Genomic DNA, 22,128 nt, shown 5'->3' with positions numbered 1-22,128 from the left:
AAGGTCATCTTATTTGTGACATGACCTCCTAATTCTTCTTTAGTGAATATGATTGCCTAAAGCTGGTGATTCCTTGGTGCCCATTTAAATGGGGCTAATTTGCCCGCACCCATTAAAACACACATTGAGCAGTGGTCTTTTTACTAGGTAGCAAATCTAAGCTATCACCTAATAATGAAAGAAAATGTATCTAAATGGTCAGATGTATTATAAGAACCACTAAACAGGGCAGTTACACTTTGGTTACATTCATGACAGGAACGGTAGTTACTCATTACACAAGGTTATATCAAACACAGTCAGGGACAATTTAGTATCTCCAATTCACCTCACCTGCATGTCTTTGGACTGTGGGAGGAAACCGGAGCACCCGGAGTAAACCCACGCAGACACGGGGAGAACATGCAAACTCAACACAGAAAGGAACCCAACCGCCCCACCTGGGGATCAAACCCAGGACCTTCTTGCTGTGAGGTGACAGTGCTACCCACCGAGCCACCGTGCTGCCCATTTACATAATTTACCTGCACCCATTACTTAACAGTGAAAGAAAATGTATCTGAATGGTCAGATCTATTATAAGGACCAATGAATAGGGGAGTTATAGCACATAAATTAAGGTACTGATAAGGTATTAATAATTAGAAGGTTGCTGGTTCTACCAGGTTGCCACAGTTGTTTGGATTGTGTCCATAAAATGTCACAAATGTACACAGTTTGTGATAAATTAGGGACTTCTGAAACATGCATCACACTGTCTGTAGTCAAGCAAGCTTTACATTGCCAAGGGCTGGTAAAATAAGCCCTTGTTTTTGCTTTTTTGTCCAGTCAATTAGCAACAAATTTAAGTCAAATTGGTTTCCTGTTTGTGCTACAGCCTATAGGTCGATGTAAAGCTTGCTGGACTGTGAACATACTTTATTCTGCACCAGCAGCTTTTAATTCATGGAAGACCTGTTTCTTCATGGTTCATTTGCTTTTATCTGAGTACAACAGTATTACTAATATTTGCTCTATTTCTGGGAGGCTTGGGAGCACAGCTGATAGTATGTGTGTGGCATGAACCATGCCCCTGCTCTGCAATTTTCTCCTTGTATTTCGATGGGTTTTTTCGGGTACTTCTGTTACCTTTCATATCCAAAAACCTGCAGCATTAAAAGCTGCAATTCGGTGTGACTGAGTGGACGGTTGAATGAATGTTGGCATATCAAGAATATATTCCTGCCTTGTGTGCAGTGTTTTTGACTAGTACTAGACCATCTGTGACCCTGATCAAGATGAAGCTGTTACTAAAGATGGCTAAATACATAAAAACCCTCTTTATTCCATGCTGGCATTTACTTAAAAAAATAAGCTAAAAGACGTTCAAAGGACCGACCAGCAGATGGCTCAAAGGCTTTAAAAATGACTACATATACAAACGTGTTTGCTTTAAATCTGGCAGGATGTTTGCAAGTCTTTCTGTTTCCTCAGGCCTGTGTGGAAGACTTACTAAATGCTGTAATACCTTCATTTACTGTTAACAGTTTAACAATCCAAGTTAATACAGGTTTACTTTTGTGTAATGAGAATCCTATTCTCTCTTCGCTCTTGCACAAAATGACTGGGTACTAGCTCAAACCCTAACAATGTATTAGAAGAATCTGGATTTTATTATAGCCTTCATCAAATCACGGCTGTGTTGCTTAAAGGTCATTTAAAATAATCCGGAATGAGATTCTGTTATGTCTCTGTTATATTTGTCACCAGGGCATGCCCCACCACTCCACTATTTTAATGGCTGGCAACCTAAGCGTAGCAGGCTGCCAGAGAGAGAGCAAAGCAGGGTCAGTGTTGTTGTTGTTATCGTTATGTAGCCAGCATTGCTGTATGTGGGTGGAGAGTAGAGTTTCATGGGAAAGAAGGCCATTGTCTAGAGGAGGAGAAACAGCCAGCATGTGGGGTTGAAGTTCAGGCCTGAAGCTGTCCAACTGAAGGCCCAATTCCAAAAAACTTTTAAAGCAATCGGGTCAAAGATAAAACATCTGTAACTGCACCAGTATAGTATATGTATTTCACTATATTGTATATCAGGTATAACACTATGACCACCTCCTTGTTTCTATACACACTGTCCATTTTATCAGCTCCACTTATCATATAAAAGCACTTTGTAGTTCTACAATTACTGACTGCAGTCCATCTGTTTCTCTAGATACTTTTTTAACCTTCGTTTACTCTGTTCTTTAATGATCAGGACCCCCACAGGACCACTACAGAGCAGGTATTATTTAGGTGGTGGATGATTCTCAGCACTGCAGTGACACTGACATGGTGGTGGTGTGTTAGTGTGTGTTGTGCTGGTATGAGTGGATAAGACACAGCAATGCTGCTGGAGTTGTTAAACTCCTCACCGTCACTGCTGGACTGAGAATAGTCCACCAACCAAAAATATCCAGCCAACAGCGCCACGTGGGCAGCATCCTGTGACCACTGATGAAGGTCTACAAGTTGACCAACTCAAACAGCAGCAATAGATGAGCGATCGTCTCTGACTACATTTACAAGGTGGACCAACTAGGTAGGAGTGTCTAATAGAGTGTAAAGTGAGTGGACACAGTATTTAAAAACTCCAGCAGCGCTGCTGTGTCTAATCCACTCATACCAGCACAACACACACTAACACACCACCACCATGTCAGTGTCACTGCAGTGCTGAGAATGATCCACCACCTAAATAATACCTACTCTGTGGTGGCCCTGTGGGGGTCCTGACCATTGAAGAACAGGGTGAAAGCAGATTAAAAAGATATGTAGAAACAGATGGACTACAGTCAGTAATTGGAGAACTACAAAGTGCTCCTATATGATAAGTGGAGCTGATAAAATGGACAGTGAGTGTAGAAACAAGGAGGTGGTTTTAATGTTATGGCTGATCAGCGTATACATAATAATAATACATAATGATTTTGGGAGAGTAGGTGAATTGCCAGAGTGAACTGGGGAGTCTGGCCATAGGTGGGCAAGTTAAACCATTACTGCATGGCCGTGACCTGTAATATTTTAGATGGCAGGTCTAACAAAACCGGCTTGCTTAGCAAGTTAAGACAAACTGTAGAAACAAGGCAGACTTCAACTGGCTCAGGCCCATCTGAAATGGACAGACACACAACTAAAATGTGTATTATGGTTGTAAGAGCTGACCTTTTACAAATGGAACAAAAACAACTTAATGAACATAACAGACGTTATGTTCTCTGGGCAAAAAAAAACAGCTATTCAGACGTTTCCAGCTTTTAAAAGCCTGTGTCCATTATGAAATGGATGTGTGTTAGTGCCTTTGACTTCAATAACATTCACATATTCACAACAGTATGCACTGTTAGCAATGACAGGTGTCTATACATTTTGGAGAAACATTTGCTGCCCTCTATATAACGTTATTTTCAGGGATGTTTATGCTTTTTTAACATCATTAACCACACTTTGCATGTTTTACAATAGCATGAATACATAACACAAAAGTGCTGGTGCTAGCCTGTCCTGCCTGCAGTTTAGACCCAATTCTCTTTGAAAACATGTTGCATTATGTGCAGGGTGAGTAAGCGAGTGTATGATGCCCAGTAAATGCCATTCTGTTCTGAGACTACGCTGGAAAAGTAACCAGAGAGAACACTTGATCAGAAGACTCTGGACACAAAGTCACCCTGGCTATTGTTACTATTTTAATTTTACGATTCTACTGATGCTGACAGTTAAATGTAAATACTGCTGATGATTGAGCTACAGTGGTATCTTAAAACTCAACGACAATTGGTTCTGGAAGTGGTGTTTGAAAGGCGTTGAGTTTCAAGGTATTTTTTCCATAAGGATGTATGGGGAAACCTGTTAATGCGTTTCATGGTCCTGTGGAACTGCATATATTTTAGGCTTGTGTAAGATAATGGGGTTGTTTTTAACTTATACACTGAAAATAACACAAGTATAATAGAAAAACACTGAAATACAATCATAAACAGTTAAAATCAATAGAACCTGCTCTTTAACTTACTTACTTCTCTTAAAAGCTGATTCTCACCATTTCTCAGCACCCCGAGCTTATAGCACAAGTTTAAAAGTGAAATAGGAGGAAAATCCAGCTAAACACAGATACATGTGGATGCTTTCAGAGTGAATTTGTTATTCCACACAAATGCAGATTCATCTCATATTCGCATTTTGATGACGTTCTACCGCATCGCTCAAGCCGAGCACTGAACAAAATGGCAGGCACACTCATGTCGAGTATAAGGGTACAAATCTCTCGACGAAGTTTCAAAGCTTTCGAGTTTATCGGATGTCGAATAACAAGGTACCACTGCACTTGGTTTTAGAGCATACCTAATTAAGTATATATGAATATCATAGTAATAATAGTAATAATTATTATTTTTTGTTATTTGTTTAAGTAAAGGGTTAATGACAACTACTTTGCTGAACACAATATTGTTTATCATCTGAAGATATTTTCACACTTGGGCCTTAAAATTCAAATCGATTCCAGTCTCTTATTAATTGATCATAGGTTGATTTTCATATAGACATAATTTTGTGATCTTGTGCTTTCAAGGATTCATTCATAGTGGGTTAGCATGATTTAATGCCGTTCCACATGAGTGCCCCAGATATAGTCAGGCTTCTATTATAAGATGACCTGTTACTAATGGTGCATATGTACCAGAAGGAAACCTAAAAATAATATATATATATAACAATAATATATAACAATAATTTTATTTTACCTACTCATAGTTTGACAATCAACATTTAAACACTTTAAATACAACATTTAATCAACATTTCAAATACAAATCTAAGCAAATAAATTTTTTATACCTGCCTATTCAATCTGCGTTTGATAATAAAGGGTCCAATGAAAGAACCCCACCATCTACTGCTGCTAATACAAATGTTGTGCTATGTTTGGTGGTCCAGCTATAGCAAAGCAATTGAATAAAAGACAGTAAAATTGACCCTCTAAATGGGTGGGCTCTGTCGCTGCTAACATTATCGGACTACAGAGCCACGTAGGCATGACCCTCATGCATTTTAAAATCGGACCCGTTAAGTTAATATTTCTGCAAAGTATATATTTTACTGAAAACTGTCAACTTGATCGCGCTCAGGTGGTGCAGCGGTAAAACACGGTAGCGCCCCAGGGCTCTACCATCCGACTAGGCTGGGCGCCTACATGAACAACAATTGGCTGTTGTTTATACAGGGTGGTAGCCGGCTAGGGACTCCTCAGAACTGAGGCAATTACGACCTCTGCTGGCTGGGGGGGCATGTGTCAGTCTCGCTCTCCTCAATCAGGGCGGGGATCGGCATCAGTAGAGAGGAAGCATAACGCAGTTGGGTAATTGGATACGCTTAAAAAAAGTTGGGAGAAAATGCATAAATAAAAATATTTAAAAAAACTGTCAACTTAATTTTTGCTTCTTTATATTCGTAAGTAGTGATTATGTAATATAATTTATGTTTGTGTATTTCTTTGTTGTGGGTATGGGTCGCAGTGCTGTGATTTACTGCACGTTTTTGTTTTGCAGTGAAAAGAAAGCATGATCAAATACTGAACGTTTTGGGGTTTTGATGAGCATTTATTTGAGTATGGCCAAAATGGCCAGTATGAATGTGATTGATTTGATTATCAGTGTACTTTTGGTTTTTAGAATAACATAAATCAACGAGGTTAGGCATTATAAGCTTTCACGAGGTGGTACCTTGTTAGCCAAGACTGTTGGCATTAGAGGGCTGAGGTTAAGGGTCGCGGTTTGCTAATGATATGTACATATGCCAACCACTAGAGGGTAATACTGGTTTATCCTTCGTTATATAGTTTAAAACAAGAACAAGAAGCCTCATGTTTTGTATCAGTTAGCACAGACAAGCTGACCAAATGTTCACCATGTGGCCTAAAGAGTGTGAAAACCTGACCAACATGCTGAATTTAGAGAGGTTATTAGTCATTTGGAAACATCCTCCTTGTGATCTCCGAGTGTCGGTCAACAAACATCCAACTAAAGACTCCAGCTCTAAGCTTTATTTTTTATTATTACATTATCAATGCCAAAATATTACCACAGCTAATGATTAACAGACCAGACTGAGTTGATTATTAACTTATTCAAAAGAACTAAACAAACAAGGCTTTAAATATTAGGACCCAACTATAATTTCTATCAGACTCAAATACACATTTCAGGCTAAAAACAAATAGTAAATAGTATAAAAGGGGGGGTTTATTCACTGCTATTAAACTACAGTCATTCGAAGCTAGCTCACACTCTTTATACAATGCTTTATACACACATACAGTACACTTAAGTGACAATCTATTACATTCCGAGTACGAATGGCAAGGGTGCTATCAATCGACCGGGCATCCACACAGACACAACTGGCTGTGGGGCGGGTGGGGTGTGTCCCCGAAGCCCTACGATGGAAAGGTAGAAATATTCTATAAGACTTTTTAGGGTTCTAAGGTGCTCTGAAATGTTTTCAAAAAGGCTAGCAGCAATTTAATTCAGCAATGACTGCCAACTTTTCAGCTGCTCTGGATCCAGAGGTAAATTACTGTAAATATGGAAATTCCCTCTTTCTCATGGCCAGATATTGTATGTCACACTGAATTATTTAGAATATTAAAAAGTACTACATCAAAAGAACCATAAAATAGCAGTAATAGTAAGTGTAGATTCAATGTCATTTAAATATTAGGACCCAACTATAATTTCTATCAGACTCAAATACACATTTCAGGCTAAAAACAAATAGTAAATAGTATAAAAGGGGGGTTTTATTCACTGCTATTAAACTACAGTCATTCGAAGCTAGCTCACACGCTTTATAAAATGCTTTATACACACATACAGTACACTTAGGTGACAATCTATTACATTCCGAGTATGAATGTCAAGGGTGCTATCAACCGACCGGGCATCTACACAGACGCAACTGATTGTGGGGCGGGTGGGAGTGTCCCCGAAGCCCTACGATGGAAAGGTGCACTGTCGAGGGTATTCCTAACGCTCAGTGTTCCCACTTTTTAGTTTATTAAGATGTGAACTTGTGTCATTTATAAAATCAGTGTAATAAAACTGGAATTTAATAAAAGCTGTCGAAACTTTGGCATAAGATTATGCACGTGTATAATTTTTTTACTAAGCACATCTGTCGTTTGGTCATGTGTTCAGGCCATGACCCAGTTTCCCCAAATGGCCATAAAAAACCCCAGCTAGCTTGTGCACTGAAGGTGCATGCTACAAAAGAAAAGAAACACATCCGCAACAGTGGAAAACTAGTCAGACCGGCTGATAAAAGAAAACCTTTGCTCAAGCCAGAGGGGGGTAGAAGAAAATTCAGGAAGGACAGAGAGCATGCATGCTGTTTGTTTTGGGTGTAGAGGCTGGCCAAGGTGGAGGGGGGGGGGGGGGGTCCTATGAGCCCACGGAAAACGGAAACTATCCTTGGCTCAAAACTCCACACCACAACACGATCTCTTCCACCAATCAGAGCCTGCAAAGCTCTGCTAATGCCATATATGGCAGGCGTGTACACACACACACACACACACACACACGAGCACACACACACAGAAGCACACACACGCACGCCTACACACACCCCTCACAGTCACATGCTGTGCAGAGACAATGTCGGCCACCGGGGGCAGACAGCCTCTCCACACATGCATGGTAAATAAAACACTGGAACACATGGAGAAATGAAAATACATTCCCTGCCAAGTCAATGTAGCCGAACAAACAGAAAAAAATAAACACATATTTGTCACAATCAGAGTCTGGTTTCAATCACAATACACAGTAAGAGGGGAAAACATGCATTAATTTACTTGTGCATGTATCCACATTAAATTTACAAACCATACCTTTTAATATTGCACTTCATTATTAAAAACTAAACATGTACTAAATATAAGCAAAATATGTATAAAAAGTTACAGTAGACATGTTTATTTCTTTTAATGTTGATGATTATAACTGACAACTAATGAACCCCAAATTCAGTATCTCAGAAAATTAGAATATTACTTAAGACCAATACAAAAAAAGGATTTTCAGAAATGTTGGCCAACTGAAAAGTATGAACATGAAAAGTATGAGCATGTACAGCACTCAATACTTAGTTGGGGCTCCTTTTGCCTGGATTACTGCAGCAATGCGGCGTGGCATGGAGTCCATCAGTCTGTGGCACTGCTCAGGTGTTATGAGAGCCCAGGTTGCTCTGATAGTGGCCTTCAGCTCTTCTGAATTGTTGGGTCTGGTGTATCGCATCTTCCTCTTCACAATACCCCATAGATTTTCTATGGGGTTAAGGTCAGGCGAGTTTGCTGGCCGATTAAGAACAGGGATACCATGGTTCTTAAACCAGGTACTGGTAGCTTTGGCACTGTGTGCAGGTGCCAAGTCCTGTTGGAAAATGAAATCTGCATCTCCATAAAGTTGGTCAGCAGCAGGAAGCATGAAGTGCTCTAAAACTTCCTGGTAGACGGCTGCGTTGACCTTGGACCTCAGAAAACACAGTGGACCAACACCAGCAGATGACATGGCACTCCAAACCATCACTGACTGTGGAAACTTTACACTGGACCTCAAGCAACGTGGATTCCGTGCCTCTCCTCTCTTCCTCCAGACTCTGGGACCTTGATTTCCAAAGGTAATGCAAAATTTACTTTCATCAGAGAACATAACTTTGGACCACTCAGCAGTCCTTTTTGTCTTTAGCCCAGGCGAGATGCTTCTGACGCTGTCTCTTGTTCAAGAGTGGCTTGACACAAGGAATGCGACAGCTGAAACCCATGTCTTGCATACGTCTGTGCGTGGTGGTTCTTGAAGCACTGACTCCAGCTGCAGTCCACTCTTTGTGAATCTCCCCCACATTTTTGAATGGGTTTTGTTTCACAATCCTCTCCAGGGTGCGGTTATCCCTATTGCTTGTACACTTTTTTCTACCACATCTTTTCCTTCCCTTCGCCTCTCTATTAATGTGCTTGGACACAGAGCTCTGTGAACAGCCAGCCTCTTTAGCAATGACCTTTTGTGTCTTGCCCTCCTTGTGCAAGGTGTCAATGGTCGTCTTTTGGACAACTGTCAAGTCAGCAGTCTTCCCCATGATTGTGTAGCCTACAGAACTAGACCGAGAGACCATTTAAAGGCCTTTGCAGGTGTTTTGAGTTAATTAGCTGATTAGAGTGTGGCACCAGGTGTCTTCAATATTGTACCTTGTCATAATATTCTAATTGTCTGAGATACTGAATTTGGGGTTTTCATTAGTTGTCAGTTATAATCATCAACATTAAAATAAATAAACATTTGAAATATATCAGTCTGTGTGTAATGAATGAATATAATATACAAGTTTCACTTTTTGAATGGAATTACTGAAATAAATCAACTTTTTTATGATATTCTAATTTTATGACCAGCACCTGTATATATATATATATATATATATATATATATATATATATATATATATATATATATATATATATATATATATATATACATATACATACATATATATACATACACACACAGTGAGTGAACATTCGGACAGCGGACTGGGTTTTTTTCCGGTGTTTTCTTTATATTTTGTAAAATTCTTTATTAAAATGGCCCCAAAGCGTAGTGTTGAGAAAATGAAAAAATATTTTACTATTTGTTGTGTTGTATAATTACTCCTGCCAGTAGCTGTCACTGTGTATCAGGCAAAGGGGACAGTGAGTGAGAGAGAAGAAGGAAATCACTGAGTAAATCACTGAGTCTTTCTTTTGTTCAATTACACCTACAAAATACAACACTATTGAAATAAAGAAGGAGATAATAGAGAAATATGAGAGTTATTGTTGTTTCTGGTAGATACATTTTATAAAAAAAGAAGGAAATGTATTATGGTGTATTTCTAACCGCATTAATGGTTTGGCATTAATGGCATTTAACAGCATTAATGGAACTCTGACTTCTTTGTCTGTTATCTCACATCTCTAAATTAGAATAAAGTTTAAGGACAACCTCTGCTATGTGAACAGTATTAGGCTTCAATTATCGATAAACCTAAAGAGATCACAAATGTACGATTAATTATTTAACTCCACGGTACCTGATGGTTCCTGTTGGTGAAGGCAGGGGACTCATCATGTTTCTGAAGTCATTGTCAGGAATGTTAATTTTTAAGGGCAAGATCTGCGGGTACAGGGGTCGTACTGGGGACACAGGGGACTCCTCCTTTAGTGCCTCCTTGTGGTACAATGAAGTAAACTGAATCTTTATCACCGTACTGGGAAAACGAAATGTGCACCTGGAAGGAAAAACAATAAAATATTATTTTAATATGAACCCAATCCTCACTAAACACCTCAAACGTTAAAACAGTCAAATTGTACCTTTGTTACCTAGGAAAGCAAAGGTCAGCAAAATACAACACAAACATTGTTTACCAAAAAGTTGCACCCCATTCAATCAGCAGCAGTATGTACTACTAAAGTAAAGTAGCCAGAATGCAGTCAAGATAATGCAGGACATGGAAGGAGGTGTAAAACATGCTACATTTCCCCTATATTCTGACTAAGTACCATTTTTACAGTCAAATGTTTATGTTAAAGAGCATGAGGTAGAACTACTGCTCAGGATGTGGTTCCTCTAAACCAAAAATCAGTGGTTGTTATCAAACTTAGCTCAAATAACCAGAAGTAAAGCCTTTTAAGAATTGAATTTACATGAAAAATAGTATTTCAGTGTTTTTATACACTTACCGGGCACTTTAGGTGCATCCTATCTGGTATGTTAAGTAAATGGTTATTTTATGAGCCACACCTACCATACAGATAGACTGTGTGTATGCAATTACTCTCTGTAGCTCATCTCTTGCTCTGTATAATTTGTCACACCCCTGTACCCCCATTTATCAATCAAAAAAGGACTCCACAGAGGTCCCCACTGACCGACCAGATGATGGGTGGTAAGCCATGTTTAATACTGTTCTGACACTAACATGGTAACAGTTAGGCAGTTGTAGTAGGTGCAGGAGTGTTGTTAGGATTTTTAAACAGTTGGGCAATTGTAGCCTAGAGGTTACAGGACTAGTAATCAAAAGGTTGCTTGTTCAAGCCCCACCACTGCCAGGTTGTCACTGTTGGGCCCTTGAGCAAGGCCCTTAACCTTCAATTGCTTAGACCATATGCTGTTGCAGTACTGCGAGTCGGTTTGGATAAAAAGTGTCTGCCAAATGCCAAAAATGTAAATGTAATCAACTCAGTCAAAGTTGGGATGATAATAGCACTCCAACTAAATACATAAAGCCAACAGCATCCAGTGATTAAAAAAGTGAAGGTCAAGAATGGAGGATGATTAACACACTGTTAATGGAAAAAAGAGAACAGTTCTAGTCTGTAACTGTACACCCACAATGAGTGCTGACAGGGTATGTGTTCCTAATAAAGAGGCCAGTAAGTTTAAACCATATTCAAAAATCTTAACTTAGCTTAAACATACTTTTGTAAGTACAGAAAAAAGTGCAAGTGTTAAATTCCCTCAATCATAAAACAGACTTGCTCTGATTACACTGTTCCATCAGTTGTATTTGTGTTTCTGATACTATCATCTATTTAGAACAAAAAGAACAAGTACATAAACCACCCGTGAACCTTTATTCTAAAAATGTTTGTATCCATCCAGAGTGCCTGGTTACCAAGAAACTAGAATCTTCACTAAAGAAAAAAAGTTAATCCTCTGCAAACACTGCATTTAGTCCAGAGCTACAAACATTTACTATTTTAATGTTTAACCACACAAGGCAGGATAAACATTTATTAAAACGGAATGAAAGGGTAGAGGACTTTCCTCTGTGCCCCACAAAGTGATTTTAAAATAAACACTGTAACTACTTCTACATTTAAACATTTAAACAAACTACTGACAGACAGTGACTACAGTAACCAACTACTATATCAGTCTACTTACAATATAGCAGTAATAAATCAACATTTTATGAATAACAGTCATTAGCAAGGACAAACAATGAATATTTTATTATTTTGCTCTAAGCCAAAATGTAACAAGCTAATACGTAAATATAATATCTTATATGTGTTTTGAAATGTATTTTGAAACCTTTTTCAGTTATAGATTTTTTCTTTGTTTTATGCAGGGCAAAAAGCAGCTAAATGAAAGCTAAATTTAGGCAAGAGACTGAAGGGAACAAAGCCATGTGGAGTTTGTGTGTTCTCCCTGTGTCTGTGTGGGTTTACTCCCACAGTCCAAAGACATGAAGGCAGATTAACTGGAGCTACTAAATTTGCCCTGGGTGTGAATGTGTGCATACATTTGTATGTGTTTGCCCTGTGATGGAAAGGCCTACCTGTCCATCACAGGACAGGTGAATTGTACCCACTGCGACACTAAATAGGACAAAGTTGTGGTTTGTTTGTTTGTTTGTTTATTAGGATTTTAACGTCCTGTTTTACACTTTGGTTACATTCATGACAGGAACGGTAGTTACTCATTACACAAGGTTCATCAGTTCACAAGGTTATATCAAACACAGTCATGGACAATTTAGTGTCTCCAATTCATCTCACTTGCATGTCTTTGAACTGTGGGAGGAAACCGGAGCACCCGGAGGAAACCCACACAGACACGGGGAGAACATGCAAACTCCACACAGAAAGGACCCAGACCGCCCCACCTGGGGATCGAACACAGGACCTTCTTGCTGTGAAGCGACAGTGCTACCCACTTAGCCACCGTGCCGCCCCAAAGTTAAACAGGCAATGAATAAATGAATGAAGGCAGATGGAACACTTTTGTAATATATGCATATACACACATACAGTACAATACCATTCTTATTGTGTATCCCAGCTTGTTGGAAGCTGGGGTGAGAACGCAGGGTTGGACATTGTTTGGCACCCCTGGAGTTGAAAGGGTTAAGGGCCTTACAATAGGCCCAACAATAACTTTATGGCAGAGATGGGATTCCAACCCACAACCTTCCAGCTGGTAACCCACAGGTCTGACCCAGTGTTGTGTGTCTCTCTATCGGTGTCACGCTTCTACATAAAACATAATGAACGGTTGCCTATTGCTTTCTCACTAGTGTGAACGTAGGGTACTACATACAGTAAGTTCCAAATCATCAAAGAACCAAGATTAGCTTAAATAGCTGCAACATGTACTAATTCTGATACGCATATTTACTAGTAATCAAGAGCAAAAACAGCAAATGTTTCATGTTGTAAAGGGTTTTACCAGTCACACAAATTTACATGTGTATAAAAACAGTATAACGCTTTCTCGTTTTTATCTTTGCAGCCCTGCCTTCAAGGTAAGAGTACAAACCCATCCATCCACATATTTTATTTTATTACAAATCCCTTCAGTATGTAGCACTCATTTTGCAACTCCTGATTTTGAAATTAGAGTAAAACACCACGGTCTACAGATTCATTTTTACTCAGGGTAGCTTTTTATGATGTTTAGTGCAAATAAAAAATATTAAGTTCTTAAAGCTACGCATGTGAAGAGCTCCTGAAATTCTGAGAAATTCTGCAGCTAATCTCAATACTTAAGCTCCACTGAACACCTCAGATACTGTCGACACCAGCCTGGTTATAATTTAAACCTGTAACTGTGATGGTACAGTTACATTTTAGCCTCCATACATTAACAACAGAGCAGAGTTTACTCCTCTACCTGCTTTAATCATGCATGTTATTCTCTTCTGTCCTAATGCTGTCTTATTTGTTTAGCTAATTTTATCTTTAATATTAACCTTGGGTACAAGTGAGCAAGTGCTTATTCAGATGATTCAGAGAATGGGTTAAGATGCCCAAAGCTGTTTTAAGAATGTAAAACTGTGTTTACACATGGCTCTTTTTGACAATATAGTTTCATTTTTCACAACAATACAAGTGCCATATTTCAAACCCAACCGCATTAGATTTTATTAAAGCAGGGAAATGAAAAAAACAATCTTAAACAGGGCTACAGACAACCTCAGTGGGGCAAAGTAAATATTGTCCTGTTGTTGCTCTCGCTATTGTTTACAGATACCACTGCGTATTTGCACTCAACATCTGGTGGAAAATTCTGTCACAGCCTCAACTCCAGCGAACTTCTAGTACTTTCACAAGTAACCTTGTGCAACTGGAAACGGACAGTATCAAATTAGGTATGGCACGAATGGTGCTATATTTTGACAAGTATGGTATTGTACTGCAGGGTATCATGCAGCCCCGGTTCTGGACCCTTTTGGCTAGGGGGCAGAAAAACATTTACATTTTTGGCATTTAGTGGACGCTTTTATCCAAAGCGACTTACAGTTGTGACAGTATACAATCTAAGCAATTGAAGGTTAAGGGTCTTGCTCAAGGGCCCAACAGTGCCAACCTGGCAGGGCACTAGTCCAGTTCCCTAACCACTAAAATACAACTGTCAATGAGTAGGCATGTCTATAGTCATGCAAAAACAGTTCTGAAAAGCAGAGCTGTGTTCAGGGCTTGATTTGAGTAGGGATGTAAGGGGATGCCAACTTATTACTCTTCCCACCCCCTTTGGATTAATGTGATGTCATTTAGGATGTCTTTTATTAATATCATTATTTTCATTCCCAGTAACCCAGTAACTAGCGTTAACCAGTAAAAGGATAATCATAATGATAATCTAGGGCAGATGAAATGCCTTTGTAATGTATACACATACACATGTACAGTACAATTAAATTCTTTATTCGCATAACCGGAGGCACGGTGGCTAAGTGGGTAGCACTGTCGCCTCACAGCAAGAAGGCCCTGTGTTCAATTCCCAGGTGGGGCGGTTCGGGTCCTTTCTGTGTGGAGTTTGCATGTTCTCCCCGTGTCTGCGTGGGTTTCCTCCCACAGTCCGAAGACATGCAAGTGACGTGAACTGGTGATACAAAATTGTCCATGACTGTGTTCGATATGACCTTGCAAAATGATGAACCTTGTGTAATGAGTAACTACCGTTCCTGTCATAAATGTAACCAAAAGTGTAAAACATGACGTTCAAATCCTAATAAACAAAATTCGCATAACCCAGCTTCTTTGGAAGCTTTGGAGCCAAAAGGGTTAGGGGCCCAACACTAGCTGCACAGCAGAGCTGTGATCTGACCTTGTAATTGGTAACCCACAGCTCGAACCACTAGGCTACCACTTTTCATATTTTTTTGGAGATGTTTGGAGTTAATAAAACCAAAAATCTGTCTCTATAAATATAATAGGGGATTGTAATAATATTTAATTAAATAAAAAGTAAAAATGGGTTAATATAAAAAGTTTCCATGTCAGCTGCATCGTCAAGACGAGAACGGCTACACTAATTTATTGAGATTTATTGATACTGATAGCAGTATGGCTAACGCAACGTCTGTGCATTTAAACCACAACAGCTGAACCTGATGATAAATAATGACAGCAGAGCTAATAATACTGGCTTAATTTGAAATATTGTGCATGCGTCTTCAAATGCATACGCTTAAGACTGCAATGAAATTCACTAAATTAATTCAATTGAATAATATACTTTGCTTATGCATAATATAAAAAAATGACAGATCACTATACAAGAGTTCAGAAAGCCTCTTATTTACCCCCCTTTATTAAATCTGACTATATTCAGTAGTACACTGAAAACAACTCTGTTTTGTGACTGTACAACTTCAAACCAAGAGCAAAAACCCTAGTAGTATTCAGCACACCGGTGGCGCAGCGGGATATTCCACTAGCACACCAACGCCGAGATTCTGAACTCCTCGGTTCGAAACTTGGCATTGCCACCAGTAGTCTGGGCACCATCTGGTGGGCACAATTGGCAGTGCCTGCAGCAGATACTAATTGGCTACAGTATCTGCAGGGTGGGGGCCGGACTATGTGTGGGTGGGTGGGTCTTCATACACTGTGTAAGGACCCTGATTGGCAGAAAAGACGCTGTGCAGAATGCAGGGGCAAGAAGAGGAGGGTTGTGCACGTGTCGGAAGAGGCGTGTACAGTGACACGCTCTCCTTGGATGCAATCGGGTATCCCTCAGCAGTGGAAGACAAATTGAGTGCGCCAATTCGGGAGGAAAATTGGGAGAAAATGCATAAAAAAATAAATAAAAAATCTAAATATTCTGATTAAATGACAATAGAATAGAAGTCTTTAATAAAACAAGTCTTTAGGTATCCAACAAAAATATTAAAAGTAAGAAATATGAAAATATAAATCACCAAATTTAAGCTAAAGTAGCCATGCACATTAGTTTAAACTTGAAAATGTTTAAATTGCCCTAATAGGTAGATACTACTCCTGTTCACAGTGACAGTTAGAACCTATCTGCTCTGCCGAGTTGCACTATACAGTCTGCATCCAAGATTTAATAAGCATGGCCAATTCACCCCATTACTACCCCCCAACACCCCAGCGCCAGCCCCGGTACCATGCATTAGACAAGGGGTTTGGGTGTGAACACTGTGCCAGCAATTCCCTGATTTAAAGCCTTAAAGACGCAATAAGCATTGCCACGTCCCCCCAGCCTGACCCCCACTCCTCCCACCCCAGTGCTGACCCCAGTACCGTGCATTGGAAAAGGGGCTTATATGTGAAGACTGTGCCAGCAATTCCCTGATTTAAAGCCTTAAAGACGCAATAAGCATTGCCACGTCCCCCCAGCCTGACCCCCACTCCTCCCACCCCAGTGCTGACCCCAGTACCGTGCATTGGAAAAGGGGCTTATATGTGAAGACTGTGCCAGCAATTCCCTGATTTAAAGCCTTAAAGACGCAATAAGCATTGCCACGTCACCCCAGCCTGACCCCCACTCCTCCCACCCCAGTGCTGACCCCAGTACTGACCCCAGTACTGTGCATTGGAAAAGGGGCTTAGGTGTGAAGACTGTGCTAGCAGTTCCCTGATTTGAAGCCTACCATCTTTGTTCTTGTTCAGTCCAGACTCAAGGTTTGTTTCCGGTCACTTTATTGCTGTATGGTTGGACTTCTGACCAAATAGACGTAGACCAGAAGGTATTGCATGAGGCTGCAAAATGTGATAGACTGTGATAGCCTCTTTGGGTCAGGATTCCAATCACTGACTCTGGATCCAGCAAAATAGCCCCAGACCATCACGCTTCTTTCTTCATACAGTAACTGACAGTTGGAAACCTTTCACTAAACCTGTATGGTGATGATTTTCAATGTAGATTTATTATTTCATGAGACCTTCTTTCAGCCATCAGTAGTGCACTGGTGGTGGTGTTTAGCCCAGACAAGCCTCTCTCTTCTTTTTTTTTTTTCTTTTCTTTCTTGCATCCACTCAACCTGTCAAACCCGCATCTCTGCAGTAGCATGTGGTTTGGGAGGCCAATCAGGTTAATGTATTTCATAACATAATAATGACTATAAAATATTACATTTTCTTGTCAATACAAGTCCTAAACTAGTATGAATTGCTCGGTAATGAGTATTATGTTGCTAATTATGTGACATTACTTTTTACAAATATTTATCATGCATGTGAATTAAACATTTTATGTGCTCAATCTCAACACATAATTGCTGTGCATGTGCAGTGTTTTAAAATGAAACCAAGGTTATTAAGATAGTAATGAAAACAAAACACACACACCGGTGCAAATAGCAGCTTCATTAAATAGTCAAGTCTGTTTGTTCAGACTTGCACAAAAGCATAAACACTGCATCTTTTGACACAGGTTTGTTATTAACAAGGGTGTAAGTGCACCAAACACAAGACGTGTGTAGTTTTTTAAAGGTTAATAAAAACAGTAATTATTATTTGCAGATAACAATGGTCAACAGAGATTTTGTTTCTTGAACACTTTTGGGTGTATCTTATGTATTCTGAGCTGCTGAAAACAAAAATCACCTCGAACATTTCCTATGACGTACCATTTTATTTATTCATGATTGTTAAGCCTCAAGGCTGTCTTGTTATACAGTGACAATGTCCTTCAGTACCTGTCATGCTTCATGCTGCACACATGAAGGAAATGTACCAGAACATGGAACTGTTGTTGAAACACGTCAAGTACAGCAACTAAAACTGAAACATCTGGAGATTTAGAGTGGCACCGCTTCTCAGATTGCAGCTCAGATATACCAAGTATTGCTGCTTCATTTGTGATTAAAAAGAGTCATATCACACTAACAATTCATCAGAATCTGACTCCAGGGCAGAAAAAAGGTGGCACATAAAACAGTTGTGGACCCAAAAAAAGATACAAGACATAAAACTTGAGCTGATGAAAACAAAAAGGGGAAAGGTTTTCGTTATGTTAGACAAGTGTTCCCAAGAATAACTGATGCCAAGATTAGTTAGGGCATTTCTGTAGGTCCACAAATCTGACACATCATGAATGATCAGTTCAGAATTTTCTTTTGCAACTATCGAGTGCCAAACTAAACCTTCTTCAAGCTTACAAAGTGATGCAGTGCAACATGTCATTGAAAATCCATTTCCTGAGTTCACACTTGGATTTCCTCCCTAATCTTGATTCAGTAAGTGATGAACATGGCGAGCGCTTTCACCAAGACATTTGCCACAATGGAAAAATGTTACCAAGGCCACTGGAATCTGTCAATGCTGGCTGACTATTGCTGGACACTCAGCAGCAAAAAATCAGAAGCAAAACACGTTTAGCTTGGTTGAACTAATGACATGAATAAGATTTGAATGTGTTATAATCAGTAAAACTTAATCTCATGTTCCCCAAAATTTCTATGTGATACAGACAATCAGAAACTACATTTGAGTTCAGCTCGAATGGGTCTGTCACCATCACTAAAAAAATTCAAGAAAACAGAACTTTTGCCAAAAACATTGTTGTCCAGTGTAATATGAAAAAATGATGCAAGATGATCCATAAACCTTGACCAGAGTGCATCACTTCAACACAATGCAACAGGTAATATTATAAAAAAAAACACTCTCATTTAAAAGATGACATATTAGTAATACTCTGTGCACATCATACAGTATAAATACTATCATGCAAGTGCATTTCTGCACCTAAATCCTAATGTGCACTCTGCATGTATTGCTATTTGAGGCGCTAACTGTTTGTACTAAAATGTATCAGCACCAACAACAAACAAAAAAGAGGTACATCTAACCTCATTTCATAGTGAACTTGAAATGATTGAATATCCCTAACAATTCAAAACTAAATAAATATGTAAAAGTGGTGCAGCGGTAAAACACTCTAGCCCACCAGTGCTGACATTTCCAACATGCGAGTTATACAGACAATAACTGGGCAGTTGTAGTTTAGTGGTTAAGGTACTGGACTAGTAATCAAAAGGTCACTGGTTCAAGCTGGTTTATGCCTAGTTCACACTACATGATTTTTGCCCTGATTTTCACTCGGCGACTGGTCGGCGCTAGATTTGCCGGCTCGGGAGCAACTCGACGTTTGCTCGGCGATCAAAACTCGGCTCTCAATTGCTATGTGCGAACTACTCAACAACTCGATCTGATCGAGATTTCTAGCATGTCAGATATCTGATCTAAGTTGCACGACTGGCAATGAGTGCTATGTCAAACAGCCAATGAGAACGCAGGATACAGGGTGAGGGGAAACGCAGGAGAGGAGTGTAAACAGGTGGGACAGGGGGATAATATAGTTTATATCAGAATACATTGGTACACACACACGTTTTACAGTATTTCTGACTTGATCGTCCTCTACAAAACACCAACGCTGCATTGCAAAAATATTTATTAACCTCCAACTCACTATAGAACAATCCAAGCTGTTCGTGTTGCCAAATCCACTCAGATTCATTTATTTTTCCTCCTTGATTTTACGCTGCACATCAGCGCACAAACAACTTTGATCACTCGCTACTTGTTGACGTGCATTTTTGGATGTGGTATCATTAAACCCCTCGTCACTTCTCGTGTTTGTTTTCGTAACAAAACGATATTTGTGAGAGCAGAGAAGCTCGCCTGAGATTCCAGTTGGTGATAGATCATGTAGTGTGAAACCCCCTATCGCCGATCAGTCGTGTAGTGTGAAATATACACCGACTGAAAGACTCCCGAGTGCAAGAGATTCAGTCGTGTAGTGTGAACTGTACAGCGACCCGACAAATCAGAAAGTCGTGTAGTGTGAACTTGGCATAACTACTGCCAGGCTGCAAACTGTTGGGCTCTTGAGCAAGGCCCTTAACCCTTAACTGCTCAGACAATATACTGTCACAGTACTGTAAGTCGCTTTGGATAAAAGTGTCTCCTAAATGCCATAAATGTAAATAACTGGCTTGTCCAGGGGAGGGAGGGCCAAAGTGCTGCAATTACAACCTTGACTGGCTGGTTGATGGCATCTTCACAAAAATAAGAAATAATGGAGATTGGCTAAGTGAATCTTTAAGCAATTCTAATCTCCATATTAACCATACCTGGTGCAGGTAAAAAAAAAAGTGGTCAGCTACTCCACATGTATCGGAGGGGGCGTGTGTTAGTTACGGTCCTCCTTGGTCAGGAGTGGAGGTCTACAGCAGTAAGTAAATATGATCAGGTAAATTGTACACACAATGAGACTGGAGGGGAGGTAGGGGAAAATACACTGATTAGGCATAACATTATGACCACCTTCCTAATACTGTGCTGGTCCCCCTTTTGCTGACAAAACAGCCCTGTAACTGAGATGCACTGTGTATTCTGACACCTTTCAGACCATCAGAACCAGCATTAACTTCTGAGCAATTTGAGCTACAGTAGCTCATCTGCTGGATCGGACCACACGGGCCAGCCCTCGCTCCCCACTTGCATTCTTGGACCACTTTTGATAGATACTGACCACTGCAGACCAGTAACACCCCACAAGAGCTGCAGTTTTGGAGATGCTCTTACCCAGTCGTCTAGCCATTTCAATTTGGCCCTTGTCAAACTCACTCAAATCCTTACACTTGCCCATTTTTCCTCCGATCAACCATAACATTAAAACCACCTCGTTTCTACACTCACTGTCCATTTTATCAGCTCCACTTACCATATAGAAGCACTTTGTAGTTCTACAATTACTGACTGTAGTCTATCTGTTTCTCTGCATGCTTTGTTAGCCCCCTTTTATTCAATAGTCAGGACTCTCCCAGGACCACCACAGAGTAGGTATTATTTGGGTGGTGGATAATTCTCAGCACTGCAGTGACACTGACATGGTGGTGGTAGGGCTGGGCGATTTTGCAAAAAAAAAAAAAATCTCGATTGTTTTAAAATTATACCCGATTGTCGATTACGATTTCGATTTTTTTTGTTCTTGTATAATGCAATTAAAATAAGACTCAAATTTCTTTTTTTACATTGTAATTAAAGGCTGCAGAAGTGCAAAAATAATAACACCCCCACCTATAATTATCCTTTTAAGGGACTCAAACTTTATAACAATAACGATATCACAATAATTAACAATAATTAAAACAAAATAGATCTAAATTATCTATATCCTTATCTATCTATATCTAAGAATAGCTCACAAACAACTTTTATTTGAAATAATGTTCAGCAGAACCTCCTTACATTAGGAAAAAAACTACAAAAAGTTCTTTACAGGTTTCTTAAAAGGAACACAAGCCTGTACTGTGCTGTTTCCACCACTGAGTGAGTCTGTATCAGTATCTACATGGGGGGGGGCATCAAGTGATCACTCAGCTCAGCTTTGATTTTGTCCTCTTGTGATTTGGGGGGTGGATACAACATTTTAAACATTTAAGGATGTGTAATGTGTCATTTTAGTCCCATAAAACTTTCAAACTGTATTAACTACTATTATGTGTCGTAGAATTATTTGATTCTATTGAACGGCCCTTTAAGCCAAAATAAAAGAACCGATTCGCGCATTTGGGAGTCGTTACATACATACGGCTCTTTAAAAGGAACCGAGACAAAAGATCCGACTCCCTATCGCAGAATTCACTGCAGCAGTTTCCCAGACGCAAGGACGGATTAAGGATAGTCTGGGCCCTCTAATGGTATGCCCTGCTCTTCTCTAGGGCCCCCTGGTAGGGGCTCTCATAACCAGGGCCCTCTAAAAATATGCCCCCTTCTTTCCTAGGACCCCTAATAGCCAGAAGTCGAAG

At 39.7% G+C, this 22,128-nt stretch overlaps 1 protein-coding gene across 1 annotated transcript in view; it reads right to left on the bottom strand.

Annotated features, from left to right (window-relative positions):
• foxk1 (forkhead box K1) overlaps positions 1-22,128 on the bottom strand; it is a 49,037-nt gene that overhangs the window by 10,183 nt on the left and 16,726 nt on the right. The window contains exon 2 of the mRNA XM_063012586.1: positions 10,141-10,338. Coding sequence (XP_062868656.1) covers positions 10,141-10,338 — 198 coding nt within the window. The remainder of the gene's footprint in view (positions 1-10,140; positions 10,339-22,128) is intronic.

The sequence above is a fragment of the Trichomycterus rosablanca genome, chromosome 2 (assembly GCF_030014385.1).
Source record: "Trichomycterus rosablanca isolate fTriRos1 chromosome 2, fTriRos1.hap1, whole genome shotgun sequence".
NCBI lineage: Eukaryota > Metazoa > Chordata > Actinopteri > Siluriformes > Trichomycteridae > Trichomycterus > Trichomycterus rosablanca.
Note: the sequence above shows the minus strand (reverse complement) of the source record. Positions and strands in the feature narration are given on the sequence as shown.